Source organism: Mytilus edulis, chromosome 9 (assembly GCF_963676685.1).
Source record: "Mytilus edulis chromosome 9, xbMytEdul2.2, whole genome shotgun sequence".
NCBI classification, from domain to species: Eukaryota; Metazoa; Mollusca; class Bivalvia; order Mytilida; family Mytilidae; genus Mytilus; species Mytilus edulis.
Window position 1 is genome coordinate 70,507,116 of NC_092352.1, and position 26,449 is coordinate 70,533,564.

At 31.0% G+C, this 26,449-nt stretch overlaps 1 protein-coding gene across 1 annotated transcript; it reads left to right on the forward strand.

The window, feature by feature from the left end:
* Positions 1–168: 168 nt before the first annotated feature.
* Positions 169–23,444, forward strand: LOC139488937 (uncharacterized). The gene is made up of 11 exons (XM_071274920.1): positions 169–281; positions 1,820–1,917; positions 6,111–6,159; positions 8,593–8,752; positions 12,018–12,250; positions 13,561–13,726; positions 15,015–15,190; positions 16,136–16,399; positions 17,253–17,351; positions 19,368–19,483; positions 22,425–23,444. The coding sequence occupies exons 2-11, from the start codon at positions 1,879–1,881 to the stop codon at positions 22,572–22,574; spliced, it is 1,452 nt and encodes a 483-aa protein (XP_071131021.1). The 5' UTR covers positions 169–281; positions 1,820–1,878; the 3' UTR covers positions 22,575–23,444.
* The last annotated feature ends 3,005 nt before the right edge of the window (positions 23,445–26,449 follow it).

A 26,449-nucleotide genomic window follows, 5' to 3' on the forward strand; every position in this document is an offset into this window, starting at 1 on the left:
GTTTTCTATGTTTTAATGTAGTAAGATGCTATTAAACAGATCATTATATATTTTCCATGGGTTCTTAAGATAAGAAAATAACTAATTTGATTTTAAATACAATTTTCCAAATTCAATTCAATGAATAATTGTTCACCTTTTACATGTTATAATCTGTTATTTCTTTTAAACAGATAAAAGATACATCAAATGACAGACTAGCATGTAGGGAGCCTATAATTAGAGAAATGGATCTACTTGATTTTGAAGTTAACCTACTGCATGGATATGAAAAATAAAAAGTGAGTACCGGTATCTCTTAAAGAACATTTTTTACATGTTTATCTTTATTTAGATAAAGTACCATATAAGATAAAGTATGTGTAATCTTAAATCCAGTATACTAGACAAAACATCAGTACATACATAATCAGAATAAGGATGCATAACAATTGAACTGTTAAACATTATTATTGTCCGCTTAAATTTTTTTTATTATTTAAAACACAGATAACACAAACTAAAAAAGAATGAGACCATGTACTCCAGATATGCCAGAAGGGTTTTAATCTCTACAAATGTATATGAAGTCCTGAATGTGAAATCCTCTAAAAAATTATATTAAACTTCAAATATATGTACTTGAATAATGTTATAATATATACATGATATACATGTATATAATATTCAAATTCATCTTATTTAATATAATTGAAAACATTGTCAAGCAAAAAGCTGATGTATATATGTATATCTTATCTATTCCTTTAATTTATTTCAGGTGATTGAGCTAAAAGAAAAACACACATGAAACTGTTTTTGCAATACAATAAATCATTTTAATAACCATTTGATACGTCTGACGCGATTTTTCGGGTTTACTTTAATAAGAAACGCTCTAACCCCAAAACGGACATAACAAGAATTGCTATTTATGATAAAACTTGCCTGAAGAAATGAATCTAATAGCTTAATCGTGTCTCGATTTATAAACTGAAAAAGACGCCGATGTCTATAATTACCAAAGGTACCAGGATTATAATTTAATACACCAGACGCGCTTTTCGTCTACATAAGACTCATCAATGACACCCATATCAAAATAGTTAAAAAAACCAAACAAGTACAAAGTTGAAGAGCATTGAGGACCAAAAATTCCAAAATTCCTGAGATAAGAAAATTCTTAGCTTTTGGAAAAATTCAAAGTTTTGTAAACAGGAAATTTATAAAAATGACCATATAATTGATATTTTATAATATGCAACTTATATGACTTATCTGCAATATATGAACAATTTTTAATTTGCTTCAAAGACTATGTCTGTAATATCAGTTCGTAAAGTAACTGGAATAAAATAATATAATTAAATATATAAGGAATTATTATTTTTTTCAATTGATTATACCATTATACCATTGATATTTCTCCAACTCTTTCAATTTTAAAATATTGTTTTTCATATTGAAAACTAAGACACAAGATAATTGTATAAAGTTACAGCAGAAATGAAAAAGATTATTCTATATTCTTTACTCTTATTGGATGAGTTATTCTCAGCAAAACATTTGCTGTTTTGAATAATTTATTATCACATTAAACCTAAATATATGATACAATATCTTTGATGTAAAAGCACATGCTAAAACTTGTTAGTAGGTAGCTTATATCAAAGACATATAAAGGCTTACATTTTTTTTTAACAAATATGAAGTATAGAACCCTTTGAAGCCTATTTTCAGGAAAAAAACATTGATAATTCTTGATATTTTAAAACTGTATAAACAGTCCGATATTTGATGGACGAATTTTGAATCTGAAAAAAGAGAGGGTTTTTTTCAGGCAACTGCGAAATTTTAAATGTAACTTTTAAAGGATCACAATTGTGAGCTGTTCAAACGATGAAGACATACGACAAGTTAGAAATAATGATCAGTTGGGTATGTTAATATTTGTGAATTATTCATTATTATATCACCTCAAACAGAGTCAAGTGGCAAATTGCTATTAAACGACTCTTTTGTCATTTTATTACCACGCTGTTTTGCCGCGCTATAGTTCTTGGAGATGAACAAACCAGCTTTTTTGCCACCAAGTCAAGTCATGTACAAGACTTGGAAATTTTCAAGATGCCACGGTTACCATAGAAACGTAAAAAAATGTAAAAGTCGGAAATTACTCTAAAATGATGAAACTTTATAGTTATGTTACTTGGCATATACAGATGTGCTATCCATCTTTGAAATTTCATGCTATCGCCATGGACATAGCAAAAGTGTCAAAATATGAACATTGTTCCTATCGTAACTTTTTTTGATTAATGAACCTATAGATGAATATGACCCGGCATGCTTATATACGCAATCAGTGTTAAAATAAATCAAAATATATGAATGTTCAAAAGTAACATATCGACATCAGCTAATGTTTGCAATTGCAAATCGAGTCGTTTTATTTTACTAGTATTTGAATTGAATTTTGTTTTTGCTTTTCACAGACGTTAGAAGTTATCAAAAATCTAACTACAAAGAAAATATCAGTATAATATATTGTTAATAATTAAAAAAAAATTAATTCAAACACATATTTAGTATTTATATTCTATAAGGTTGAATAAATATTGATAATAGCAAATTGTAAAATAACTCTTTTTGTTATTCAAAAAAAGATTAATAAAAATGAAATGAACGAACTATAAACTGTTAAAATTTGGGTTTTTCTCTTATCAGTTATGATAAAATCGAAGACATACATTGGACATACAAACCAATACAAGATTAAGGCATTTATTTTGGTCTAACATAAACAATTCAAAACTTGAAAACCAAGGTAAAAAGGGTAATATTAAAAAGAACATGAGCGCACAGAAAATTGAGAACAATTGAGAAAATGTTGGTTTTAAAAATGTTAAATGCTATCAAATTTGTTTTTTTAGATGATTTGTGGACTACTTTGGCAAACAAATACATTTCATAAATTGAATACAATATTATGTTGAGTGAAAAACAATAAACTTATATGACTTAGGCTTTATAATTAGTTTGACAAGGATATAACAACTTCCATAACTTTAAACATGTTAAAATGATTTTAATCAAGTGCAACATTAAAACTACACACAATAATGAGTTTAAGAAGTAATTTCAAGTCGCATGCAAATTCTAATGCAATTTTTGTGTATCAATGGTTTTGAATTGATGGCAATAAGCGTAAAATTCTCTATCTCCCTGTCTGTAACTAAGGAAGCCAACATTTTGAAAAACTAACATTTTGCACCTCGAAATCTTCTTTTTATCAAATTTGATTGCAGTCTGAAGCGGACAAGAAGTCAGAAAACGCTAAGGGTTTACGTTTGATGACTGAAGTATGTCGTCTAATAGTTAAGGAGCAAAAGAAGCTAACATCATATCGCGGAATTTCGTTTATTGAAAAAATAATACCGAAATAATAACTCAAATTTAATGATTTGTTTATTTTGCATTATAATAGAGATAAATGCATTAAATGTATATTTGAAGCTATCCGGACGTCCATCGGTAGTTTTACTGTCGCAAATTCAGTTTACCTGGCGACGCGTATTCAAATTGAAGGTATCACTAGCCTAGTAACCCACACTGTTTTGACACGAATTATAATTGATATTTTTTCGACTGAATTATTCGTAACACTTTGGGTTGTCTACACCATGTCATACATGACCGTATCCGTATTTGGCATTTTATCACATTTCGGTATTTTGGGTTTTTAGTTTTCTTTAACTTTGTACTTGATTTGGCCTTTCATCTGTTTTGATTCAGACGTGCGTACCCTTATGTTTGACATTTTTACTTATTATGTCTGTTTGTTTTGCCCACTGCGTCTGTAATATAAAAGAGAGGTTTAGCTAGCTATAAAACCGTTTAATCCACCAATTTCTACAAAAGAAAATGCCTTTATCAAGTCAGGAATATGACAGTTGTTATTCATTCGTTTGATGTGTTTGAGCTTTTGATTTTGCCAGTTGCTTAGGGACTTTCCGTTTAGAATTTTCCTCCGAGTTTGGTATTTTAGTTATTTTACTTTCGTCTACAAAAGACTGACGCTAGAATAAAAAAGTTAAAAAGCCCAGTAAAAGTTTAAGAGCATTGAAGACCCAAAATTCCGAACGTTTTTTGGTCAAATACTGTGAGTGTTGATTCGCATGTATGGTATTCATTCACAGTCAGACGCCCTTACATAGTATCTATATATAGACATAATCTTTCAATCAGTTTAATTGAGGTCTGGAGCTGGCATGTCAGTTAACTGCTAGTAGTTGTTATTTATGTATTGTATTCATTTTATTTATTTTCTTTTGTTACATCTTTTGACATCGGACTCGGACTTCTCTTGAACTGAATTTTAATGTGCGTATTGTTATGCGTTTACTTATCTACATTGGCTAGAGGTATAGGGGGAGGGTTGAGATCTCATAAACATGTTTAACCCCGCCGCAATTTTGCGCCTGTCCCAAGTCAGGAGCCTCTGGCCTTTGTTAGTCTTGTATGATTTTTTATTTTAGTTTCTTGTGTATAATTCGGAGTTTAGTATGACGTCCATTATCACTGTACTAGTATACATATTTTTTAGGGGCCAGTTGAAGGACACCTACGGGTGCGGGAATTCTCGCTACATTGAAGACCCATTGGTGGCCTTTGGCTGTTGTCTGCTCTATGGTCGGGTTGTTGTCGCTTTGAAACATTCCCCATTTCCTTTCTCAATTTTATTTATCGTTTTGGAGATCAGGTCTTTACCACAGGTTTTATTCTCATCTTAACTGATAAATTGTCAATAGATATAGAACATCGACTTTTAAGATGAAGTTATGATCAAAATAATCTTTTATCCTTTTTTTAATCGTTTATTCCTAACTATCAGCCGTTTTCATTGGTCTGTACCAAGACAAGGAGGCTCGTAATCAGTAGTCTTGATTAATGTTCTTATGTTAACGGTATTTTTAGAATAAGTTGATGATAGCAGATATTTGATCATGTTTGATGAACCTACTCATCATTTACAGACTTAATACGATGTAGAGTTTGACATATCGTAAATACGCAAGTCTTTTGTTGAAGACTAAATGTTGCAATTTAGCTGTCTTTAAGGATGTTTGCTCCTCTGTTTCAAAATAACAAGCTTTTTAAAAGACTGTTATAAATTGATAGTATATAAATAACTGAACTTGAAAAGCAAAAAAAAAGTAATAGGTCCGTATCCTTATTTTTGAAATATAAGCAACTGAAAATTTGGCAGGAAATGATTTTCTCTAGATTGTTCATACATTTAACATTGGCACCTTTTTTCTTTCAAAAACTATGACAAAATAAAAAGGATTTTATAAGATTTTCAAAAACGGCTTTTTAAACTATGTGTAATAAAGTTACAAAAAGAAAATTAGGGCATGTAGGGGTTTGTGGGCAATATTTTTAATTGCCTTACATGGATAAAACTAGAGGATTCCGAATATCTGTCAAAACAAGAGTAGCGAACATCCCTAAATAAAGGCAACAGTAGTATATCGCTGTTCGAAATTCATAAATCTATTCAGAAAAAAACAAATCTGAGTAACAAACTAAAACTGAGGGAAACACATCAAATATAAGACTAGTTTTGTCCTTGGAGTTAGTCGCTGTCTCATTCATTGGTAAACCAATTGTGAACTGAAACGGACGAACAGCTCGTAAAAGACTGACAATAAATGATGCAGACTTAACATTTTATTTTAAGACTTTGAAGATGATGTTATGATAAAATAAAATAAAAGAGTTAGCAGTGATTATCGTATATCAGACGTCTGTTTTGGTGAGTTTCGTTCAAATATTTCCATATAAATAAGCATTCGATGTCGTTTTGAATCTTGAAATTTCAAGAAAATTACAGATTATATAATTTGCAGATAACCTTCTGACAAAAGACAGAATTCAAGTATTTTCATTATTTACAATGCATTGACAAGGTGTGTCAAAAGGGTAATTATAACTTATTTATTTTATAGTAATAATCTATAATCCTCATGCAAAAATTCCCCAATCATTGCGCTAGTTTTACTGACTTTTTAAATTAGCATAATAATTTCATAATACTGTTGTTTTAATTTGCATACCTTTTTCTGCAGATATGTGTTATTCCTTTGTCGATTATATTTGTGAAAGCAGTGCAAGGAGGTAAGGTTATATCTGAGTAATGATAACATTACGAATAGAGCATGTAATAGGATATTGTTATTGTACTCGTGTTTACTTGCTCTTTATATCATGGTTTTATCGGAAGGTTACCCTTTGTTTTACAACTGATTGAAATCATTTACTTAATATGGATATAATATGAAATCACTAGACAGATGTCGACAGTATGATTCACGACCAAGGCATAAAATTAAACACTTTTCTCAACTGGTGTTTTTGTTGCCATGAATATTTACGGGGTAATAAAATAAGTATACGCAAAATTTATTTAGTTTTATTCTATATGCAAACACATGTGTTATGTTGTCGTGCTTGTCGTTTAATCAATACTAGACAAGCATTCAACAAACAAAACGGAAATACTCGGTTGCTTTTCAAGTGAACATATAGTCAGTGTTTAACCCTATTTTCCTCAAAAAATATTGTTTAGGGTAATTATTAACAAGCACAACAAAAACCGTGCAAACTTCCACCGATCATAATGATATATGGTTGTCTTCATCCATTGCGTACACTATCAAAACTTCAGCGTTGAGATTATTTTTTACAGACTTTCGGTTTGCTGATAAAAGCATCAATTGGTTTCTAAAGAATAAAAAAAAATGAATCTTTTGCACAGGTAGTAATATTTTGATATTTTGAAGAAAACTATATTTTCATTAAAATTAGATATCAATTTTAATCAGCCGATATCAATGGACTTTCTTTTTGTGTTGGTTTCTGATGTTGTTGTTTTTTGCATTTTTTAAATTTTTTATTGGGAGGGATGTTTAGGGAAGTCTATTTTTTTTTTACATATAAACGTTTTATTCCTAAATATTGCCTGTATACAATTACCTTAGTCATCCAGGTAGAAGGCTAAGGATCCCTGTTTACAAAACGGGGCCATCTATTGAGGGTTAATAGACGGGTAAAAATGTAGTCTACTTTTAACCTGGAATTTACAATTACTTTCAAAAATATATCCACATGATATTAGAAACACCTAACTCTATACCTGAACTTCAACATCGAAATTAATTGAAATTACACCCACAATAAACCATAAGAAATATAACTTCGTCTAAAGTTAGGATCATATTATTTTGTCTAAATTCTCATTATCACTGCCTTTATTTTTTTCTTATCGATGATGTCAAGGTCTTTTAAATTCAAGAGCAAATGTCAGATTAATAATGTTATAGATATCATGTGGTGCTATATGTTTTTTGTTGTACTGTAATGAATTCTTAATTTCCATAGAGTCCATTTAGAATATGTTATAGCATTGTTTAGAAAATTGTCCTGTTTGAATATTCCTGTGTTTATTCCTAAAACTAAGCTTGTCCTTTTCAAGAAAAGGATTATTTTTTCCTATGAATGATTGAATATTAAGTGGGTTTTTTTAAGCTTGTTTAAAATTAACTTTGATGTACTACAGCTTAAAAATAAGTGTTGCATGGTTTCTATGTTGTTGTCCTTTTTCAGTTTTCAGTTTTTTTGGTTTGTGCTATTACTATTTCTTTTGTTTTGTTTCGTTTTTTTTTTCGTTTGAAAAACACAAAAAAAATAGGTATATATCTAAAACACATACAAAATAATTTAAAGATCATTATAATCTTCAGTCATTCCTCGTGTGTATTTTATTCCATCTATTGAAATGAACATCAATAATTTGATCATTCATTTTTAATGTCACCTGAAGAAATGGGTATGTTTTATTTTGATGCAAATCTTTCGTCTTGTTCCAAAAACATTTGAATATTCAACACTGCACCAGGGTTTAGATTTCTATTACAAAGATCATCACTAAAACTTGTCCTCTATAACGAACGAAATCAATTGATCATTTTAAGGTAAATACAACATTTGGAAAGCAAGCATTTTCTTTTAGTTTTTGTCATTTCATGTTTAACTAGATCTTAAATGTCTAACTTTAGTCATTTAGAAATCTTTTCAGGTTAATTTTTTGAAAGAGAATGTTAAATCGAAATAACTATTTTGAAAAAGTGGTCACATTAAGGTGGTACCTAACACTAACTAAAATTAATTTGGCTCGTTTAATTTTCTTAAAATGTTGACAATGTATTTACTTTGACCCTTTGACAAAAATATAAAAAACAAATTTGGAACCAACTGTTTTATCAGAAAAATTACACTGGTTATATAGCAGTTTGACAAACACTCATTTTGATCATTTCGAAGCTTAATATCCCTTTAACAACACAATGTAATTAAAACGTTTAGCTGATTTTACAGAGTTATCTCCCTGTAGTGTTAGGTACCACCTTAAGTCACAAAGAAGTAATGTGCAAGTGTGTTGTAGATATTGACAACGCTTTTATAAATTCAATATTGTTACTCATAAAGAACAATGAAGAATTAGGCATATTTTGTTTTCATTCACCCCTAATTTGGTTTTTTTTTTTGTAGAAGTAACAGAATTTGTGACGACTAATATGACATGGCTTGATGGTTTTGATTACTGTGTAGAGGCAAACAGACGATTGATATACGTAATGTCAGATTTCTTAACACTTGAAACAGAACGTTTGCTTTATTTAAAACAAATCTCGGCTTCACTGGATGTTAGGTATGATGTTAAAATAAACATTACTGGTTTTACTATATTGTCAACCTAGTATCCAATGTAAATATATAAGGTTGCACCTTTAAAGTATTTATTATTTCATTCAAAGACATTATAGCATATAGTACAGAAGTATTATGTCATGTCATGCTCCAATACTAGTACTCAGATTATAGTCTTTAAGGTCGTTTTGGTCTGATCAAGTACTAACCGTCTGAAAAACTCATTACAGATACCAGGATTATAATTTTGAATGTCAGAAGCAGGTTTCGTCTACAATAGACTCATCAACGTCGCTCGATTAAAAAAAAGTTAAATTGGCCTAATAAAGTACAAAGTTAAAGAGAATTTAAGACCTAAAATTTCGAAAAAAAATTACCAAATACAGCAAAGGTAATATATTTCTGCGGCAGAAAATCCAATAGTTTGTGAAAGTAGACAGTTACTTTATACATATGATAGTATCAAGTAAATTCGTGCCAACAGATGCTGACTACTGGGCTGTTAAATTTTCTGCCGTTTCGACCGATGGTGACTACAGGCTTTTAAAACCTGTTAACACATGTCACAATAAAACATATGGATTTTTCTGGCGTTCAGTTTAACTTGGTCAGTCTTTTTTAGACGAAACCAAACGAGAAAAAATTGCTAAGATTTGTCAGTTGAATTTCAGTTGTTAGTCAGTATGCCAGCCTGACGATGGGAGTTACGATCCTTAGTGTTGAAGAAGTTTTAAATCCTATTTTTTAATAAATACATATTTGCCCACACAAATGTATGAATGCCTTAAGGAGGCTCACGGGTATAAGATTTTCAGAAAAAAAGTAAACATTTATTTTTCATTACAAATTTTATTTATTACCTTAAGTAGTTGTTACTTTATCATATGGTACAAAAATCATTCCAAAAAATCAATTCGTGTTGGCCCCAGGTGACTTTTAAAATGTGGATATCATTGAAAAAGCTCCAAATTATCTCCCTTTGATGCAAAAATGCCATTTTTTGGCATTAAAATTTAAATATCTTTTTTAACTCATCGGTGACCTATAGTTTTTATTGTTGTTTTCGAATAAGCTGTACATAAACTAAATAATTGTAAGCGATTTCTGTAATTTAGTTCTTTTTTTATTTCGATATTACCGCTATTTCTCCTATTAGTTCAACAGAAAAAAAGACCTTAACAAAAATGTATGCTTCTTTCGAAGGCAGATTGTGAGCGTAAATGAACAGTGACCCCATTTTTTTTATTTCATTTTTCTATTAAGTATAAGATAAAGCTCATTTATAGAAAAATATAGCGAAATCCTATAAATTTGATTTAGACCCGCGAGCCCCCTTAAGCTAAGATATTATTGATGAAGTATAACATTTCAGCTTATTCTGAAGGCTGTCTGTTTTAATTATTTAAAGAGAAAGATGTAGATCTGAAAGATATTTTAAAACATTTATGTATATGTTAATGATGTTAACTATACATTACTCTTAATACATCCATATAACATAAAACTAGAAAAAGATATTATTATACATGAAACATTAGGTTTTGTAGTTAGTACGTGTACACCCATTATCAAACTAAATTCATTTTAACAATTTATAATATGTTTTATACATGTATCACATGTCGTCCTAAATTGATAGAACAGATGTGTTCATGTAGATTTTGTACACTGATTTTTTTTTAACTACATGTAGCATCCGATATATATATTTTTATACAATATACATATATATATATATATATATCTTATTTCAAATCAACCTGTTTAAGAATACAAAGTCACCTACAATGTACATGTGTACAAGCATCCGATTTCAAATGGACTTTTTTAACTTGACATACCATACTTCAGTACATTGTACACTTCATAATTTCACACATTTAAGGAATATAGTTGGAAAACGACCCTTCATACGATTCATCCAATTCAAACTTTTCAATGTAAAATCCTGCAGATAATTATGATATCTATTAAATGCAATCTGAAAAACATGGAAGTTACTGTTTCTGATCTTTTGCGAACTATATCACATGATATCAACAGAAAGCAAAATGGAAAGTTTTTGTTTGTACAGAGCATTCGTGAAATTCAACATTCAAATTATTTTGTGAAAAAAACAGCAGCATGTATTTTATATTTTATCTATCATTAGCATAGGTGATCTTGGCATCTTGTTCTCTTCTAGTTCGGGAGGTATTTTGTTCTACAATCCAACTCGCTCACTCAAGATTTGTATTTACTTCATTACCACTACCACTTAGAAGTAAATGAGGAACACTATTAATTTAGCTAGAATTCCTAAAATGCCTTTCTGATAGACATAACCTATAGACGACATGCGCTTACCAGGTCAGACCAAAACAAAGAAATGCATATTTATGTGACTTACCTTCATATGTTTCTAAAACAATACGTTAAAGGTTACAATTAAATCTTAATTAATTATGGATGATTTTGTTGACAACCTTTAAAGGGAATAATTTCATTTACTTACCGATAATCAAATGCACCGATGATAACGTGGTCATTTCACTTGACCCATTTATGTATATCTCTTAAAAGATGAATTCTGAAAACTACTAAAATCAAAATCAAGTTTGAAAAACATCTCCTAATATAAAATCAATCCCCTTAACTATTATGTCAGTTATTGTTTTTTACTTCTTGTTATAATTATGAAGATAAATAGGTTTTAGGACGAGTTTTTATGTGTTATTTAATGTCATTTTATGATCCTGAAAGACGGGGCTTTTATTGTTATGACAAACATATTAATGATCGCAAGGGGATATCTTATTGTTCAGTGTGTGTGTCCGTCTGTTCATCTGTCCAGCTTCAAATTTAAAAGTTTTAAAAGTATATACCAATTTAGGATTTTATCTGGATGTGTCGGTCATGTACAAGTCGTGTTCATATTTATTTTCTGTTCCTGAATATGATCAAGCAAAAGAAAACGCCGTGATAATAGAATGCTTTCACACGTTTTGAGGTCAATATATTATCTTTGGCAATAATTGAGAATCAATATTTCGAGTTTTCAACCTAGATGAAGCAAGAATTATATACATTTAACAGAAACTGTCACTTATTTTTCATTCACCCAGCATAAATAATGACTTTAATAAAAGTTTTGCTGTCAATAAATAGCAACAAAGGTCCTGAAAACGTTTAATACAGTTAATAAAAAATCATAATTTGTATCTGTCAACAGAATGCTTGAAAATGATTAAGGATATTATAATTAAAAATTCAATATGTTTCTTCAGCGAATTATACTTTTGGACGATACACAGGGTAAACAACCAGACAACCAGAGGCGAGAGATTTTATACGGAAGCTCCAGTTGAGAACTTTATGTATGATAATGAATTTCTTCTGTGTGTTTACTATGTTTACGAAAGAAATAACAACAGGCTCGGATGGGAGGCAGACAATTGTTCCGAAAAGGAGCAGTATGTAATTTGCAGTGACCGAGTGAGCTCTTTTCATCTGTATGATGGTAATTAATATTTTTTTCTTAATAATTTAATCCTAAAGGACTTGTTTATCTATTTATAAAACATTACATCCAGCCTTTAGAATTTTAGAATTCATTCATACATTTTTTGTATTATTCTAAATTATCAGTAAATTGTGTGTTTTACAAGGATTACCAGTCCTTCAACTTTCATCTGATACATTAATTACTAAAATATATGCTACATAGTTCAAGATTTATCCTTATGCGTACGAACTATTTTGTTTTAAATATGTACTACTTTCCGGTATGTTATTTTTTTACCGGGCCCGATTCGGTAATGTTTCATCTGACAAAGTCTATCCAAATTATTTTTGCACAGAATTTCGTTCAAGCTGGTGTTATGGGCCGTCTTAGACTTGCAGTGAGGTAAGAGTTTTGTTGCTCCGTATTAAAGGCCTCGCTGTTACTTTGAGATGAAAAACAGCAATAAAAGCGCTAATCTTTTCCTTTTTGTGTGGGTTTGTTTCTGTGCATGTACTGATTATGTGTTATGGATGGATTCCCAATATCCTTTGGGTTTTTTTCTAGTTGAGTTAAATATTTTGATGGACTTCCATAAATAAGGCGATAATCTGATAAAAATCGGACAATAGAAAATAATAACTAGAAGAAATACAACACTGCGTTCAAAATACAAATAGACAAACAGATCTCTAAACGGAAAATCAAAAATTCGATACCAGTATGCACAATAAATTGCATATTTCAATTATCCGTTTGATTTTTTTAACACAACATTCTCCTTTCTAAGACATAAAATGATATCCAGCTTTATTTATTATTATCCAATAAACAGATTTTTTTCTCCATTATGTAGAAAGACGATATCTGTATAACATTAAGGCCAAAATCATCGACATAAATATCGTAATCATTATAACACTCACAGCAAAATCTTAATTTCACTAATGACAGAGCACAAATAACAGTACAATAATAATAAAATCTTACCTGCACTAGAGATGGAGCCAACAAAACAGTACAATAATAACAAAATATTACTTTCACTTATGATGAAGCACAAATAACAGAACAATAATAACAAAATCTTACCTTAACTAATGAATGTAATGATTGAGCACACAAACAGTACAATAGTAACAAAATCTCCCCTTCACTTATGATGAAGTACAACTAACAGTACAATAACAACAATATCTTACCTTCCCTAAGGACGAAGCACAAATAATAGTACAATAATGACAAAATTCAATATGTTTAACTGTAACTTTGAGAGACTGGCGAGTAAATATACATCGTGTTCATAAAAGCATTTCTCTGTTTTGAAGATTTCATGGAAATAACTCAGTATGACGAAAACGTGGTTTTGAATGAATCAAAGAGATATTGCGACCATGACAATAATACCATGATTGATCCAGCTGGATTTCCTGTATTTGAATTGACATTTTTGTTTTTATGGAGAGAATTGAACATAGCTGGGAACACATTATTGTAATCATAATTGTGTACAAGTAACACATACCATTCGAGTAATCTAGTTATATCAAACAATAAGTAAAATAAAAAAATTACTAGACACTGGATGTATAATACAAATTAATTTACGAGTTGAGAACATCGGTACTGTTTGATCTTCTTTATGAAGATTGATTCAAATTGAGACTAATAATTGACCTTTCCTCGGTGTTCTGTTTTTTTGTGCTTTGATTGGAATTAATTTTTAAGAGTAGATACATTTTACGTTTCATTGACCTGTTTGTAATTTTTACATATACTTGAAACATTCTCAAATCAACTGTCTGTTTTCGCTAAATAAATTTAAAAAAAGAGTAAAAGGTGTGCCATACATGTGTTACTGAGCTTGGTATTAAAACATAAATTTAGAGTGTTTTATTCTGGTAGTTGCCACATGTTTTGTAAACTATCGGGGAAAAAAATTCAACAATTCTAGGAAAATCCCATATGCAATTCAAAATAAGGTAACAATTCTGAAAGTGAACAAATATTTGTCTTTTGGTTCATTTGAAAACTACAAAACATATTGTTTCGATTGACTATTTAACACAGTGTTTAATTTCTCATATCATCAGTTTTGAGTTTCACGTTCATTATAACGTCATCATCAAAATGAAACATGTAATAACAAGTGATGGAAGAGCATTTTCCTGTTAATATTTGTCTGCACTGAAACTCGTTTGACCCTTCCCATTAGACGAAGGTGCTTAAAGATGTTCGCTACTCTCGTTTTTGTCATTTTGTCAGATATTCGGAAGCCTCTTATGCCAATAAAAAAAAATCCCTTTAACCCCTACTTTAATTTTTATATTTCTATTACATTCAGTTTAAAAGACATTTCTTAAATCATCATAAAATCCTTGTTATTTTTTCAAAGATTTTGAAATAAAAAAGGTGCCAATGTTAAATGTATGAAAAATCTAGAGAGAATCATTTCATGCCAAATTTTCGATTGATTATATCTCATATTCTGTATATCATGTATACTATCAATTTATAAAAAATCTTTTGAAAAGCTTGATATTTTTAAACAGAGGAGCGAAAATCATTAATATTGTAAAACGTAGAATATTTCGATATAACAAAAATATATTTGATATGTATCTAACTTTCCGTCTAGATGTAACGCATTCTTCAATCAAATAATGAATTTATTAGTACTTAAAAAATACAGAATTGAAATTTCGATCGAAGTAGTTTGGAACTGTTAGTTTGAATGACATTAATTCGTATACCATTGATTTGTAAGTATGCGTCTTTTTAGAGCCAATACGCCGTGGAAAGGACTCAAGTTTCTCAAAGAAGTACAAGGCATCGTTCCTGGTATAGCAGACGATAACGATTGCGAGTATGCAGAATCAAAATATGCTTTTACAATGAAATGGTCAATGAAATCATGCCGGGAACCCCTACAGGGCTTTATGTGCGAGAACATTTCAGGTTGTGATAACTTTACATACTATTTAAGTCAAGTATTATAACACTGATGAGCCTGATCGTAAATTTGATGTACAAAATTATAAACCCGGCATCTTTGATGTGTTGTTACAATATTTCATATATAAACATTGTCTCCAGTTGTTACAGTGTAGCTTTTAGAGTTCTAGGTTATTATATTAACGAAATGTTGTCCAAAGAAACTTTGAATTTTAGAAATACTAAGGCTTTTCTACCTCAGGAATAGATAACCATAGCTGTTTTTGGCAAAATTTTTAGAAATCTTTGGTCTTCAATGCTCTTCAACTTCGTATTTTATTTGGCCTTTTTAACTTTTTTAGATTCCAGCGTCACTGATGAGTCTTTTGTAGACGAAACGCGCGTCTGGCGCAAATATAAAATTTCAATCCTGGTATCTTTGATGAGTTTATTTATAAGTATTTGATAGCTTTTTTTATTAAATTACTAAGCATTTTAACAAAAACAATATCATAAAAAAACATGTCATTTTTTGGCTATTTGATTTCAAGAAATTTTTAAAACTAGTTTTCACTGTTTCACTATTTTACAAATCTAAAGAAAATGTCATCCAAAATTTGAATTGTGAATTAAATAAATACATTTTTTGACTTTGTGTAATAATTTGTAATCTCCAAAAATTGTAAGCCAAACAATATAGGTCAGACAATTGAAGCTAGTGAATAAAGGTAAAACGCAGTGTTGTTTAATCAATAAAATAATCATCTGATGTTTAATCATTGTAAAAACTGTGCACTTTAACACACGTTATGCATATAAGGTGTACAGTATTGTATAGTTATCTCATTCAAACTTTACATAGTATGAAAAACAGAACTGATAAGTGAAATTCAACAATGAAAGTTAGACTACGTATTTCAATCCATACGGTTTAAAAATATTTCAACTTTTCATATTTTTGTTTTTCAGAAAAGATTATTTTCTTTGAAATATGGAATTATAGGATAACAAACAAGATTAAACTGATAATGAAGTTGGCAAGGAAAGCATATGAATGTGAAGACATATGTTTATGGTTAAGAACATATGGCATCTATTGTGTTGGCTTTACCTACTATCGGGCATTTCAAGAGTGTATGCTTTTAGGACAATCCAGTTCCCCATCTACGCATCCATATTATCATTTTGAAAAAGCTGAAGGCGTTAGTGCTTATATAATATTGTTTGGCAAAGGTATGATATCACACTAAGGTCCTTAAAGCCTAAAATAACAATGGCGTCATACATGTGTCATATGATGCTCCAATTAATTTAAATGATCAAATTGTAAATTGAACCTTTGAAAAATATAAGATGCTACATAAAAAATATAAATAAAAGCGAAATATATTATATCATGTATATTCAAACCAAGCGCAAAGTACCTGTGTTTAGGTTAATCCCTGTTAAATCCGCTCTGACCTTTTTAAAGCCATATTAGTAAAACTTTAAAAGCATTAAAACCAAAAGAGATAATATCCAAGGAAATACATATTGTTTTGAACAATTGACGAAACAAAAATTAGCATAGGAGTTTTATACATATAATAGTGTGATTATATTAATAATAAATAGCTTTAGCTATAAGATGACATTCAAAACGACTTTCTGTGACTAATAATCTCAAATGTTTGCATTGTGATTGTTCAGATCTTTTCATTATATACTTAGTAGAAATTACATGAAAATCGTTTTTAATCAGCCAGTCGTGAAAATACCGATATCAGTATCAGTTACAAAGACTTTATCACAATCCTTAACAATATGACTTCACGTCATCGATATTAGTCGCACTTACACTCTACTTGAGGTACATGTATATAAGAAAGTGAATATAGTGTGGCTTTTTCAATGTCACACACTGTAACAACCCTCCACCAATATAGTTCCTAGATAATAGGTCTTTGGATTATATTGGTGTCTCGGGTTGATAAGGGTTGCGATATTGAAAAAGCCATATGATATTTTGTATTTAATTCTTATTTTAGAAACGATATCGTAATAACAAAGTATATTGAATGCTTATTTCAAAATATTGATATTTTAGTGCAAATTGGAGATTTCAAACAATTCTTTGAACTTGATACATTAACAGACAAAGATACAACCGAGGTAAAAAATAATTGGAAAAAAGGAGACCAAAACGGTAATTAATATATTATAGTTATAGGGCATATATCAGTTGATGTAGTTATTGAATATGTATCAATATGCATTTATTTGTATAATACGCGGTTTATAGTAAAAAGTTTCTACGCCATCAATAGATGGAATTTTAGGTTCGCAATGCTTTTCAACTTCGTACTGTATTAAGTTTGTTTTATTCAAGCTTCACTAATGATTCCGTTTGTTACCGAAACGAGCGTCTGGCGCCTAAACGTTAAAATCTGTTATCTATGTTTAATTTAATTATAGCTGCTGTAGCATGTTATATCACTTATTGACCTGTTCAGAAAACAACTTCTGTCTATCTGAAATAAGTTTGTGCTGTATAAAGTTCAATCCGTGAAAGCGCTTCGGACGCATGAAATTTATATAACGTGTTGCTTTCGTTTTTTACATCACTTGGTCGATACCTCTGCTGGTGGACTATCAGTCCCTAAGGGTATTATCAGCTCAGTAGTCATTACTTCGGTACTGACATGATTTTTGACAATTCTTTCTTAAATTGTCTGTTTATAAATTTTGAAATTATAAAGAAACTAGGGTTTCAACTCCCTCATGCAACGTTGGCTTTAGATTGATTTTGGCTATTTGATTTAGTCATTTTTTGTCATTTAGCTCTTCAATTGGTTCGGTTCTTATAAATCCTTCACTTTCAAAAATTGGTTTTGAGCGTTCCTGATGACGATAAATTCAGAAAAGCGCTTCGGATGCATGAAATTAATATAACGTGTTGTTTTCATTTATTCAATGTTTATCAAGATGCCGCATGTGACAACAAGAACATATTACAAGGCGTATGGCATTTAAGACCAATTAATCGACTGTAAATAAAACAGACAACATCATCGAATAAGGACAAAATAAACCTGAAATAAAGGATGCAACAGATACAGTTAAGTCTGCCTCATATCTTGACTTACAAATATAATTTGACAATGAGGGTCACATCTTTTTTACATCAGTTGTTGAGAACTCAACTTTACCACACATACGATGATTTCAGCTTCCAATTGTGAATTTTCCCTTTCTAGATAGCAACATTCCAGCAGCGCCTGTATATGAAGTATATATCTCCTAGTTGATATGATATCAACAAGGAGATATATGGCGTCCATTTCGCTGAACTAGTATATATCTTTGGGCGCGGGATTCATTCGCTGCGTGGAAAAACCATTGAGGGCTTGGGCTGTGTTTTGATCTTAAGGTTGTTGTCTCTTTGATAGATTCTCCGTTTTCATTCTCTTTTCCATTACATAAAGCAAAGCACACTGTAATGGTGTAGAAAAGATAAAATTCAGTTAGTTGTGTATTCATTTTATTAAAGGTGGTGCTATATTTTCTCTCGTTTCATGACATTTTTATAAAAAAAAAGCTGATTATTTCTGTAACAATATTCAGTAAATTCAACCACAAGAGGTGTGTTTTTTTTGTCTGGTAATACATTGTTTTCCTCAAAAATCAGGATACATTTTGTAGTACATTATACATTAAAACCTTATAAACTAGTTATTGAATTGTGACTTCAGATATGTTGCATGCCACAGTTCTGTCACATTTGTGACATTGAAAACCATACAATAAATGAAAAGTGCTTAACAGTCATTTATTTTCGTGGATACCCATTTTAGTGGTTTGAGGAAAACTTGCATATTCTTTGATATTTAATTTCGTGGTTTTGGCAAAGTTTGCTTCCATTCCTATAGAAAATTTGTTATTCGATGAACATCTAAATTCGTGGTTCCTCTGTACCCACGAAATCCACGAAAATTGGTATCCAACGAATCTTTATGAATCCACAGTATACGGTTAGAATAAGCAACCATAGTACTCACTAAGCAGTCAGCTAAACTAATAATAACGAGTATCAATACTACATTTTCAATCGTCACAATGCAGAACGTTAAAAAAAACGTTTAGAGATTGATATTAAAGGCAAAACTTTAAACTGATACTTATTTCCAGTATTCAAAAATTGTGTTTTTTCTATCTCTATTAGGACAAATATATACCATAACAGTTGGTGTGCTTGGTGTAATGGCAAGTGTTGTTATTCTTTATCATGCTGCTCCTATAATGCAGGGACTACGAAAACGTATATCAAAAACTACTGCCGTATGTATATATATTGAGTTATAAAATGTATTATGCAATTGAATATGTACCAAAATGCAATTACTTCTGTACATAATAAGCGCATTTATTGTGAAAAACATAAGTTAATCCATTCTAGACGTTAAACGGTCATTTTGGTCCTAGAATCATCTGAAAATTCTGAATTTATCAGTTATTGTTCACTCTTTCGGAATAACCCACTGCGGTTAATTAAGTACTACTCAAACAAATTGCTCACTGTCCAAAGACAACTACAAAAAAGAATAATTTTGATATTCAAGTAATAAGTTCGATAAAAAATTTAAAATTATTGTTAAAAAAATGAGTAGAAAACCAGAAGTGCGTGTGTTAGGTGAACTCAAATATTTTTATATGACTATAAATATTCTCTTTCCTCATAGGCTAAAAATTAAGGGACTCTTCTTTGATAAAACGTTAAATTTACTGCGGGAAAAATCACGAGATTAATTTAAGATTTGAAACAGCTAAAGTGTAACAATAGTATTTTTCTCAGACAACGTCAATAACATCATGAACATAGACTTATAACGTCATGAACATAGACTAATAACGTCATGAACATAGACTAATAACGTCTTGAACATAGACAAATAACGTCATGAGCCAAATCAGACAAATATTAGCAAAAAAGGGGCAGTTTATTTTCTTGAGCAAATAATAGAAACAAAAGATGGATTAAAAAAATATAATAAAACCGTTGTTGACTTTTGATAACAGTTGACACATATGGATTTTTCAATATCATATCCATATGAAACCAACACAACTCAGAGTTCTTCTCGAGGGATTATATTGCTTGAGGGTTGATACGGTGTGTGATATTGAAAAAGCCATATCATATGCACGATATTATAAACCGCACGTAGAAGTCTTTATGTGACATGACGTCATACAGATTAGTGGTTTGATAAAGCCTTTGCAACTGTGACTGATATCGATATTATCACGGATAGCTGATACAGCACGATATCCGTTGACACTACTACACATACAATTATCACGGATAGCTGATACAGCACGATATCCGTTGACACTATTACACATACAATTATCACGGATAGCTGATACAGCCCGATTGCCGTTACCACTATTACACATACAATTATCACGGATAGCTGATACAGCCCGATATCCGTTGACGCTATTACACATACAATTATCACGGATAGCTGATACAGCCCGATATCCGTTGACACTATTACACATACAATTATCACGGATAGCTGATACAGCCCGATATCCGTTGACACTATTACACATACAACTATCACGGATAGCTGATACAGCCTGATATCCGTTGACACTATTACACATACAATTATCACGGATAGCTGATACAGCCCGAAATCCGTTGACACTATTTCACATACAATTTATTTGTATTTCATATTAAGTATATAATAAAATGCTTTAACATTCCCATAGATTAGCAACTTTACCTGACCATATAGGAAAATAGGTATTTAGTCGGATCTTAACACGTACTTGTGATTTGGTTAAAACCGGTTTTGTTCAAAATATACGAAGAAATGTCGAAATGTTCAGGACTTAATTAAATCCGTATTTCGGTAGGATGGTGCAAGCATACGATTTTTATTGCGTCTTACACTTTGAGAAGCGAATAATCTTCAACTACTTTATTCAAATATTGTGTAAAAACGTTAATTTTGAGCTATGAAAGTCAAGTGGCTCGAGTATTTTTCTGAGGAAGTTTTAAAAAATTGCAAAGAAATATGTTTACATTGGGGTAGCTATCATTAGTCTTAACTTTCTATAGATTAACAACTTTTGGTTATATTTATAATTTAGAATCATCATTGAAGGTGGGGGACGATTTCGCAGATAATTAATTATATTGATGTGCCATTTGTATGCAAGAGTGACATTTCGTTGTATTATGTGCCAATTCGAAAAAGTTATGCGAGTATTCTCTCCCCTTAACAGGTTCATTATTTTATAATTAAGTTTAGGTTTCTGATATAACTTTGAATAATTACAAAATGTATCAATTCAATATATTTCAGTTTTTGTTATTGGTGTATCAAAAACATTGATGTACAAATATAATTTCATAAATTTGAAACGTTTAAAATGATTACATACCAATATAAAGAACCGTTCATCATTTTTGAAAAAGACTATGAACGAAAATCGATTTATATATCTTCCCTTGGTGACAGATTGATTGGGAAATGAACCAGCGTAATATAATGGTAATCACAGAGAGTGACCAGCAAGCAATTTTTAATTGTAGCTTATTCAACGTTAAAACAATGTTCCACTATAAACGAATGTTACTTTATACAAATATAAGGACTTTGTTAGCTAAATCTACAAATTTTATTAGATATTATGATTTTTTATTGCAATAGATTATTATGCTACATAGATATAAGTTTCACGCCCGATCGTTTACCTATATGAATATCATATATGTCGTGTTGATAAATTATTGTATCCTCATCAAAAGTCAATAACTGTGTAATGTCACCATATGATCAACCTGGTTTCCGATTGAGTGATTCTGGAAATTAATCTCAAATATCATATATGAGTGTTTTCATATTGAACCCTTATTAATCTTTCCACATTGGTTTTGGTCATTGGTCAGATTATGTTGGTTACTTTAAGTCATTTGTGAATAAAGGTGTCATACAAGTCCTGAATTCATGCTGCTCCTGTGGTATGTTCTCCTTCAGTCGTATGAAGCTCCCTTTGAAAAGAAAATGAGGTGTACAAAGGGAGACCTTTAGGAAAATATGGCTTTGATCATAAATTCAGTTAAGTTGTGATAGCAGCTAATGTGATGGATCTTATAAAATCTAATAAAAGTTGCAAATATCATAAACAAATTGTAGTAGTTGTTTTGGGAAAATTTTCAATTCCCATGTTTCGGCTTTATTGTTATTTTGTACTTCAGGAATCGATTACACAGAAAGAAGTCGAAGACCACATGTCAGATACAGTTGAAATTCCAATGTCAGATATAGATGCAGAAAAACTATTTGCTAAGCGTATTGAAATTTGGTCAGTTCCGCCCATTAGTCATATTGATGTCATTTCTAAATAGACATTTGCGAAAACTGTCATATACCTACGATTAGGATTACAATTACACTTACGGGTAACATTTAAATCTTGGGCTTTCTCAAAGTGTAAAAAAAAACCGTCGATCCAAAACACTGTAACGATAGTGATGTTTTTCTGTTGTTGAACAACGATTTTTTTCTAATATATTTGCAACAATGTGTTAACATTAATTATTGTATACAGTGTTATCCAGGTTGAAATGCTGTAATTGTACGAAGTATGATAGAATGAACTGACATTATTTTAAAAATAAATTTAACATGAGACACACAAAATATCGCAATGGTCGTTGCAGTAGCTAGATTGGGACACTTGCTGAAAAAAGTCAGCAATACTTTGTGTTAGGAAAGGTGCAATCAATTATGGATGTATATATATAGAAAGACGTGGTATGAGTGCCAATGTTACAACTCTCCATCCAAGCAACAATTTATAAAAGTAAACCATTATAGATCAAGGTACAAATGTACGGCCTTCAACACGGAGCCTTGGCTCACACCGAACAGCAAGCTATAAAGGGCCCCAAAAATTACTAGTGGAAAACCATTCAAACGTGCAAACCAGCGGTCTAATATATATAAAAACATGGAGCATGTTAGCATGTTTATGCTAAAGCATACTTTCTCTCTTTTATTTTGTATTAAAGAGAATGAGGAAATACAACGGACGGGTGTTTTTGATCTATCTATTCTTCATGAAATTTCACTTGCCGTTCGATATAATTTTGAAATATTTTATTTTTCCTGAATAGGACAAACACTTTTGTCTACGTTATTGGTTTCAATAGAAAAAAATCACAACTATTAGAGAAGAAGAAAAAAATCCCCAAAAAACACAATTATCAACAAACTTCTCTATGTCGGAAATATATTTTAGACTGTTCGCCAGACTCAGTTGAAATGTAAGAATAGGTGTACTCAAATAGTTAAAAACTTTGCTATCTATGTTTTCAACAAAATGACAAACGAGTTCCAAGTTTTCTTTTATGCAATTATTATAATAGAGATCTTGGGAAACATTAAGTATGTACGGTTTTTTGTGTCGATAATTATTCCCAATGAACATGGGTGGGACTGGCATGCTTGAAACATGAACTTTAACCCTGTTCCGAGACTGGTACTATTTTGATGGAATTGTAATATAGAGTGCACTGACGACACAGTGGTCGACTCAGCCATTTACAAAAGGGGATTCCGACCCAAGATGAAAGGGGGTGTCCGACCATATGTCCCTATTCAAAACCATTGATCGGCAAGAAAAGGGGTGTTCCAACCCACAGAACAGTCCGTGATCTCCCACTGCGACGTCGTTTATTTCAACACAAAGCTTATACGCAAATCCATTCAATTGAATGTTAGGGATAACAAATGCAAAAGTGCAGCAGGCGAGAAGAAATTGTCGAATTGAACTAGCTTTCAAGTAACTGCTTCTTCTTTGTGTCAACAAGGCTTTATTAGTGAAGAAAACATGTTGTTGCGCATGCGGGATTGACAAAAATTAAAAAAATTTATAAAAATATTTAATATCAATTTAGGTGTTTAAATATACAGATTGTGATTAAAAATATACGTTTTATGTACATGTTTTGGTTAGAATTTGTTTATTTGAAGCTAGAGAGAACAGCTGATTCTAGCTGATCTCTAAAGCTGTCAACAGAGGTCAATAATAGTTTGAGGTAGCAAGTCCCATTGTAAAATTGTCTGCGGGAAGTATGACCATTTGTATGTGTCTTGGAAGATTGGATATGTCTGTTTGTCTGTGAATGGTTTTGTCTTGTTCTACTGTCTGTTTGCCATTTCACCTGATTTAGCTTGTTTGTGACACTGCTCGTGTAACCGTTGTTGTTGTGTACATAACGAGTTTCTCGTCTCTGCACCTTTTCTGATGTTATTTGTTGGTCTTTCATATGCGGGTCCCAGACACTACAACTATATTCTAGTTTGAGTCTTACTAGAGCCTGGTATGCTCTTGATTTTATTCCTGTGTTTGCAACTTTTAAATTTCTTTTAAAAAAGATACTATATTGTCTATATGTTTGTTTCACTTTAGATTAGATTGTAAGCTAATGCCGAGATATTTTGCAGATAATACTGGTTCGATAATGTGATTGTGAATGATGTAAATGTGCCAGTAGTTATTTTTCTTTTGTGAGATATCAACAGATTAAGGTTGGTACATTTATCAGGGTGAAATTCCATGAGCCAATCTGACTCCCATCGTGCTGCTTAGTCTAGATCAAGTTGTAATTGATGGCAATCATCTTGTGTTTTTATTTCCCTGTAAATTATGCTGTCATCCGCAAAGAGTCTAAGCTTGCTGTGTTGTAAATATTTAGGTAGGTCGTTTATATAGAGGAGGAACAGTATTGTGCCCAATACTGTTCCTTGTGGTACACCAGATGTTACGGGTACTGAGATGGAAGAAATGCCATTAATGACGACAGTTTGTGTTCTGTCATGTAGAAATGCCTGCATCCAATTTAGTGTGTTATTTTGGATACCATACCGTTGAGCTTGTAAAAGAGGTGACGATGTGAGACTTTGTCAGACGCTTTAGCGAAGTCCATTATGATCAAGTCATGTTGTGTGTTGCTTTTATTCGTATGTGCCAGTTCTTGAATTAAACATATTAATTGTGTTTCACAAGACCTTATTTTTTTAAGCCATGCTGAAGATCGTATAATATATGATGTTTTTTCTAGATGAGACATGATACTACTTGTAATGAAATGCTCGCTCCATGAGCTTGCAACATATGCAGGTTAAAGAAATATGGACTGTAATTTACGGGTTTGGTTTTTTTTCCCTTTTTTGAAGGCTTGGGCGATATTAGCATGTTTTCAGTCCCTAGGTGTTTCTCAAGTTTAAAAAGACTTTTTAAATATTAAGGTATGGATTGGTGAGATTTGTTCCTTTGGTTCTTTAAGGACTCGGGCATTGATATTGTCAGGGCCGCAAGCTTTGTGTGGATTAAGGTTCGACAATAATTTGGTAATACCTGCTTCATTGATTATTATGTTCGGCATTTGCAGGTGAGGGCTTATTGCTTTGTCTAGGATTAACTATTTCCTATGTAAATACTGATTGGAACTGTTAATTTAAAAAAAATCGCTTTTTCCTCAGTGTCTGTTATTTTTGTCTTTTTTTTTCAAAGGTGCAACACCAGTGTTATAGATCGTGTGCTTTTGATGTAGCTGAAAAGTTTTTTTGGTTTTGTTTTTGATGTTTTATATTGACCGGGTTCGTTTATTGGTATAAAGTAAAACCACAAAAATACTGAACTCGAGGAAAATTCAAAAAGGAAAGTCCAAAATCAAAATGCAAAATCAAAAGTCCAAACACATCAAACGAATGGATAACAACTGACATATTCCTGACTTGGTACAGGCATTTTCTAATGTAATCTGTTATTGGTATATCACAGATCTTTTTTTTTTCAATCTAACGTAATTCCTTTTGTACTCTTTGTTTCAACTTTTTATATTTTTCTGGATCTTTCTTCCTTTTTCGGTAAGCTTTGTTTTGTGAGCTAACGCAATTTGTCCTTTATCTATGTTTGTATGTGATCATTTTGTGTGGTACATTTTTTTCTATAGATTTTATTAGGTCTATCTTAAAATTTTCACACGAATCATATACACTACTGTGTTTGTATTTTTCTTGTATTGTTGTTAATATTTCAATAAGATTCTTTTAAGTTTCACCCATTTGTTTTATTGAATTGTTTTACATGTATTGTCGTACCACTGTCCGAGATAAGGTGAAGAGATTGGTGCTAGCAAACTTGGTTGTCGTTTGTTGCTGTTATCATATTTGACTTTTGTTTATTGTTTCGTTCAAACTGAAGGCCGTTAGT